General features: G+C 33.2%; 1 protein-coding gene across 1 annotated transcript; it reads left to right on the plus strand.

Annotated features, from left to right (window-relative positions):
- The first annotated feature begins 234 nt into the window (after positions 1-234).
- On the plus strand, positions 235-6,396 carry LOC109855834. Its single transcript, XM_020430477.1, has 15 exons — positions 235-347; positions 515-732; positions 1,062-1,103; positions 1,197-1,306; positions 1,548-1,761; positions 1,963-2,140; positions 2,210-2,362; positions 2,500-2,832; positions 3,262-3,575; positions 3,758-3,802; positions 3,980-4,089; positions 4,202-4,415; positions 4,561-4,741; positions 5,330-5,482; positions 5,762-6,396. The coding sequence occupies exons 1-15, from the start codon at positions 293-295 to the stop codon at positions 6,121-6,123; spliced, it is 2,682 nt and encodes an 893-aa protein (XP_020286066.1). The 5' UTR covers positions 235-292; the 3' UTR covers positions 6,124-6,396.
- Positions 6,397-7,032: the final 636 nt, after the last annotated feature.

Raw genomic sequence — 7,032 nt, forward strand, 5'->3', positions numbered from 1 at the left:
ACATATTCAATGTTGCGCGGAAAGAATATCTCGTGAGATTGTTGTCAACCGGTGGAATATTATATGTCGTGGTACAGAGTTTCAAACGTTCGGTGCCGTGAGTGCCAAAGCCGGGACACCGAAGCCGCACCGGTGTTCAATTATCGTAAGGTGTTCAATTGGATAGCGATATCTTGGGGGCGTTTCCACTATATATAATTGGTGTCGAATTTCACGTAAATGACAAGTGGTTTCGCTTATGTGATGGAAGGAATTAGTTGAGTCTGAGCCGTGGACTCGTATTGATTCGAAGATGAGAATATTACAGGTGTTCGGAGTTTTTATTATTCTTTGGCGGAATCAATACAGTGCGTACGAAACTGTCTCACGTTCTTATTCTTAAAAGATCAATCGCAGTGTAAATTACACGTTGTCGTACATTAAAATTATATGATAAAAAAAGATCAATCGGATATGACATTAATTATTTTCAAGATGACGTAACATTATTCGTCAACAAATAGTTTTGTTTCAGCTGTTTTTTCAACGAATCTTGATGTGTTGTTCGCTTCGGATTTGGAAAATCCTACGCAGGACACCGTATTTAGAGGATGCAAACCTTTGACAAATGGAACACCGCTTTTGCGTCTTGGAAAATATCTTTTTTGCGATTACGATACCGCCGTTCGACCGAATCATCACAAAAACGTCACCAACGTCACTCTGAAAATGATACCAAAAATAATGGAATTTGTAAGTGGTTGTTTGTGAATTTGTGATAAATATTGCGCTTTAATAATATTTTATAGTTACGTGTCATTTCGAAAGTACGCGATTATATGATCGCGAAAAGAAACGAAATAAATGCTTCTAATGAATGTAGCGATAGAATCGAGCAGTGATTTCAGCAAAAATACGATTTCTATTTCGCAATTCTTGTCCTCATTTTGGCCACTTGTCTGTATGTAATAGAGAAACCATCCAGTGATAGTTTTACGCATGTCTCATTTGTTTCGTACATATAGATAAAATATATACGGCGCAAAAAAACGCGTACAATTTATTGCCTTGTGTGTTTGCAGGACGAGAGAGGTATAATAACGCTTCATACCTGGGTGTCGTTGGTAAGTCCTAGAATATTTTACTTATTTTTTATTTTGATTTATATGTGTGTATTTTTATTTGTTATGTTTTAATGTGACACTTGACCGCAATAGTCGTGGACTGACGCGCACTTTACATGGACGCCGAGCGATTTCGATGGAGTTACGTATCTTCATGTGAAAAATTATCATATCTGGGTACCCGATTTGAATGTTTACAACTCGTAAGTTGTAATTAATTCATCAGTTATTAATATTGCGTTATACGTGCGTAAAAATTCTTTACTCGCTTTTTTACAATAGCACTTTCTTTCTATTTTCTTTATTATATGATATAATAAATAATATTTCTCAAGTATCGCGTATCCTGTAAAGTTTTCTTTCAATTTCCATCTCGACTACGTAGATTTAAATTTATTACGTTGTAAAAGCGATGAATGTTATTGACTTTGTCGATTCTTTTAGCGGTGATATGTCGAACGATCTGTTCGAATTACCTATGACAGATTGTTTGCTTTACAATACGGGCGTTGTTAATTGCGTGCCAGCTATAAAATTTGTATCTAAATGCGATGTCGATTACACTTATTGGCCTTACGATCAGCAGAAGTGTCGTATTGTACTCGGCTCGTGGTCGCATACAGGAGAGGAAATCGATTTCCATTTAGACGGAGATGGAGTACGTGAATTACTTGACAAAAAGTGCATCTTTCATCTCTTTCTCTCTCTCATTTTCTTTTTCTATTCTCTTCAAATATTTCTTTTTTTAATTAATGTACCGTATTTTGATATAAAATCTTTAAAGTTGTATAATATGCAATATGTAATGTTATTTTTAAAAACAATGGAAAAGAAAATTCGTTACATTGATGCTTCTCAGATTTCGATGAACACCTACGAAAATAATACAGCGTGGGACTTGAAGTTTGTAAGCGCGATGAGACGTGTAATAACATTTAAATGCTGTCCGAATAATACTTTTCCGCAAGTCAATTACAACTTCTTGCTAACTCGGCATTACGGAATAACTCGTAGCACCCTTGTCACACCGACAATCGGTGAGGACAATTTTTGTTTGCAAATGCGGGATTTCAAAATAAATCCGAGTTAAATTTTTTCTTTTTCAGCTTTAGTAGTGCTTACTTTAACTGTGCTTTGGCTTGATTCGAGATCGGTCGAACGAATAGCCGTTGCGAGTTCGAATTTTATTTGCCATATGCTCTGCATCATGAATTTGCACTGGCAGTTACCGTACAATAGCGTCAATACGCCCAACATAAGTAAGTGTCACACATTATTATTAATTATAAATTATATGACATATTATTAAAACAGACATCGGAAGATTTTCTATTGTTCCTAATACAATAAAGTAGCCAATAATTTTTCAATTACGTTTCTTATGTTTATCCCGCAGTGTTGTTTTATCGCGAATCTTTGGCATTGGCTACTTTTGCTTTAATTCTGACGGCCTTGTTGCGAAAACTACAAAACATGAGCGCAAAAGTACCAAGTTGGATCTCGTACGTGACAACGTTTGTCTTGAACAATAAGGCAGGTCGTTTTCTAATTCTAAACAATGAGGAATCCAAGATACCGGACGGAGATTTAGCGACCGAAGAAACCTCGGATAATTCAAAATTCGCAAAATCGGCTTCTTGGAGACATTTCGCTGTTATCGTTGAATGGACATCGTTTTTTTGCGTGATTCTCACTTACGTCGTCATTTTGATTATCCTCGTACCCACGGGTTAGAAAATTCTAGAATATATGTATGTATATATATATATATATATATATATATTTATATAAACGTCAGCATATTTTTAAAAATATTTCACCAATCTATTGTGTTCGCTCTTGTAATTCATTAAATTGAGAAAATATAAAGTTTTCTAGAATAAAACTTAGAATAGAACTTAAGATGTAAGAAGTTTTCTATATAAATAAATATTATTATTTATAGATGTTTCTATTAATGTCAAAAAATTAAAATAAATTTAAAGTAATCAAAAAACTTAATTCACAAAATTTAATTTTGAAGTTTCGTCAATAACACATTTTGTTCTTCATAGCCTAAATAAATAAATAAAAGTATTAGGAATACCTAGCATGATAGAAACTGAAGGGGGGCGGTCCTTAGAGTCTGCAGTTTTAAATTTCAATGGGCGTGTGTGATTATCGTCCGGTCTGCGTGTAACAATTGCACAGAAGAATTCATCGCCTAAGCGATTTAGTCGTTGGAGAATCGTTCGACTCTCTTTGTATACGTTCAGAATGAGTAAACCCGACAGTTTTCTCGTCTTAATATTTATTCTCGATATTGCATTCGGTGATGCAACAACTAATTGTAATAATATCGAGAGCAAGTCAACTGTGCTGCAACTGAAGAGACACCTTCTTTGCGAATACGATTCTGACGTAAGACCCGTCAAGAGCAATAATAATGTGACACGTGTAACTTTTCGATTAACGCCGCATTTCATCGAATACGTAAGTAAAGTTTTCGTAAAATTATCACGTATGTCACGTCTATATTAATATTTTATTATCAATAAATTATAGATATAATTGTTTTTTTTCTGTTAGTAATCAATCAAAAAAGAAAGTGATACTATTATTGTTAATAAATAAACAGAACTTGTTTAAATTAATTTCAATTGCATTTTGTCTAGAGTAATGAGGACGAAATCTTTGAATTACACGCGTGGATAGGAATGGTAAATTTATATTTTAATTATTAATATGTAAATAATATATTTGTTTATATAAATTCAAACAAATAAGAAATCTAATCTCGACTCTACTTATTCGTAATTTACAAAGTTCTAAATAAAACTTAACTATTTTATTTTTTTATGTGTTTACATTGATAATATTACACTGTACTGAAATAGTGGTGGTATGATTCGCATTTGACATGGAATACAGAGCAATACGATAATATCCAATGGATACCCGTAAAATGGTACGAAATTTGGGTACCGGATGTTATGCTGCATAACGAGTGAGCAATAAAAGTCACATTTCAACAAATTCTAGATCAGAAAACTTTCTAACACATATATGTTTGTAAAGCATTTGGAAATATTCACGTCATCTTTAATAATATTATTTAGATGGAGCGAACAAAGATCGGAAATAAGTTACAATCAAGCGAATTACTGGGTTTGGTATAACGGGATGATTCAGTGGTTAAATCCAGTAAAATTTTCCACATTTTGCGTCCCAGATAATACATGGTATCCGTACAGCCTTATGAACTGCACCATACAATTAGGCTCGTGGTCACATTCCAGTGACGAGATTGAACTCATTCCTTATGAGAATAAAGTACGGTTTGTCTGTGTGTTTTCGCCCTACAAATACGTTTACTTAAAATAAAATAACTATTATTATTAAAATTTTTTTTGCAATCTGTCTTTATCTATCCCTTATGTAATCGTACATTAATGAATACAGAAATTATTATTCACAGACTTTAGATACAAATATAGAAGCAAAACACCCTGAATGGGATTTACTGAAAGTTTCTGTATCAACATGGGAGAACAAATACAAATACAATTCGGGTTCTACCGCAAAAATGCTCTCTTATCACTTTATTGTAAGAAGACACGCGGATGTAATACGCGTCACGTATATGTTACCTGTTATAAGTACGTATCAAATGCTAAACTTTTACATATATATATATATATATACAGGGTGTCCCAGAATAGCCGTACAATCTCTCGTAGGCAGATAGAAGGAATAAAACTGAGTCGAAAAGTCCTGAACCATTTTTTTCTATTATTTATAATAAAGGAGTAATTATTGAGTAAATCAGGNTATATATATATATATATATATTATGTCTTTACATTCAAGTTATCTTGGTATTCGAGATTACACAGAGGATATTTTACAACTGTTGGCGAATATTTTTTATGTAGAGTTTTTGGAATATTTCGAGATGAAAACGTCTAATATGGAAAAGGCGAGATAAAGTCGATCACGTACAACTTTAATTGCTCGTAACTCAAGATCTATGTTACAGTTTCGCCTTTTTCTGGTAGAATTAGAATTTTTTGCTTAGAATGTGTTCCGAAGAATCTCTATCATTACATAAAATATCTTTTGATGCTTTTGAAACACTTAATCGAATGTTTTTACACACACAGACACGTACCTTATATATATCCAATATATTTTCTAATTCGTATTAATTCTGAAAGTTCGTGTGTTACACCCTAATATATTTATAGTGTTAATGGTGATGACTCTAACAGCGCTGTGGCTAGAATCGAAATCCTATGAGCGCATGATTATTGTTAATCTCAACTTTATTTGTCACTTATTGTGCATACAAGACATATATTGGGAACTACCGAAAAGCGGATTTAACACTCCTAAATTGAGTAAGTATAAATAATTATAAATCAGTTTTATTATTTTAGGCCTTCTCTTTATTAGCCTATTAGAAAATAATCTATTTCTTAATGAGAGAAATAATTCGACCGAAACTGAATATAAATTATTTAAAATTTTTTGAAATAAATTTAATTTGAATTAAAATTTTGTTAATTTACACTTTAAAAAACTCTATTGTGTTACACCTTACGTAATTCTGAACAAAGATTTTAGTTTATCTTCTAGTATACAAGAGAATCATAATTTTATGTTTTTATATTTTGTAGTTATTTTTTACGAGAGTTCTCTTGCAATAGCAACATTTACTCTCGTTTTAACGAGCATCTTGCGACATCTGCAAGAACTCGACAGTGAACCACCTATGTGGATTTCAACTATTACAACGTCAATCTTGCGCAGCAGAGCCGGACAGATCCTTTCAGTTAGTATTCTAGATCCGGCTGCGACGGCCAAGATAGAAGTCGATGCGGATGACAACACCGATCTCATGCAGTCAAACAACAAAAGAGCGTCGTGGAAATACGTTACCGTGCTTGTAGGATGGTTAGCGTTTTTCAGTGTATTTCTCGCGTATATCGTGTTACTGGGTACATGTTTTCCTACGTACAACTCTGCGTCGATGTCTTGAATTCTCTCTCTTCTTATTCTCTCTCTAGTATATATGTGTATTTTTTTTTTGTGTACATGCAGCATACAATAAGATTTACAGTATACGATAAGATAGTTTAGATAACTTTGATGGAAATAGTTTACTAAAATTATAAAGAACTTATTTGAAATATTGTTGAAAGACTTACTACACTTTATATCAAGTAACCTATTTTCGTTATAATTTTGTCACAATTTCAATACAATTGAAAAATCTTTATCAAAATTTATTATTAATACTTTTATCTTGATGAGATTTAATAAGTTTATTATACGTTCTTATTATTTATTCAAAATAAATTTCTATATATTTCGTTATAAGAGACATTCTACAAAATTTATTAATGTAATTTCATCTCTGCTCATCTGTAATACAACTGAATTTGTGTTTAATCCCTTTCGAAACACAAAGTTTTCGCGTCTTCTCGCCATTTAACTATCAACTAATAAATATGCAGAATATTACTTACTGCGTCACTGCAAACGTCAGATACTTCACAACACTTCACATACAACGCAATATTCGAGAGACGATAGAATGATCACACGAGAAATATAAAACAATTCGAATAAGTTTGCTCCGCGTCGCACGTGGGCCATTTTGTTTCTCACGGAAGCGCGACAGCCACGATACGATTTCACGTAATATTCGCGACTTAGCATTACCAGCGAGTGTGCGATGCCAAAATATATGCCACTGCAAACATTTGATGCTTTTCGACACGCACGCGCAACTTATATTCGCGCGCGAGATAATAATAATCGCGAGAAATATAAACGATACAAATATTCTGCTACGCGTCGTGCGTTCGCGCCGTGACTGATCGCGCCAAAACGAATGTATCGAATGTATCTCGATATTGCGATCCTCGAAATATATCGAATCGAT

Source organism: Pseudomyrmex gracilis, unplaced genomic scaffold, assembly GCF_002006095.1.
Source record: "Pseudomyrmex gracilis isolate BER0280 unplaced genomic scaffold, ASM200609v1 scaffold_99, whole genome shotgun sequence".
NCBI lineage: Eukaryota > Metazoa > Arthropoda > Insecta > Hymenoptera > Formicidae > Pseudomyrmex > Pseudomyrmex gracilis.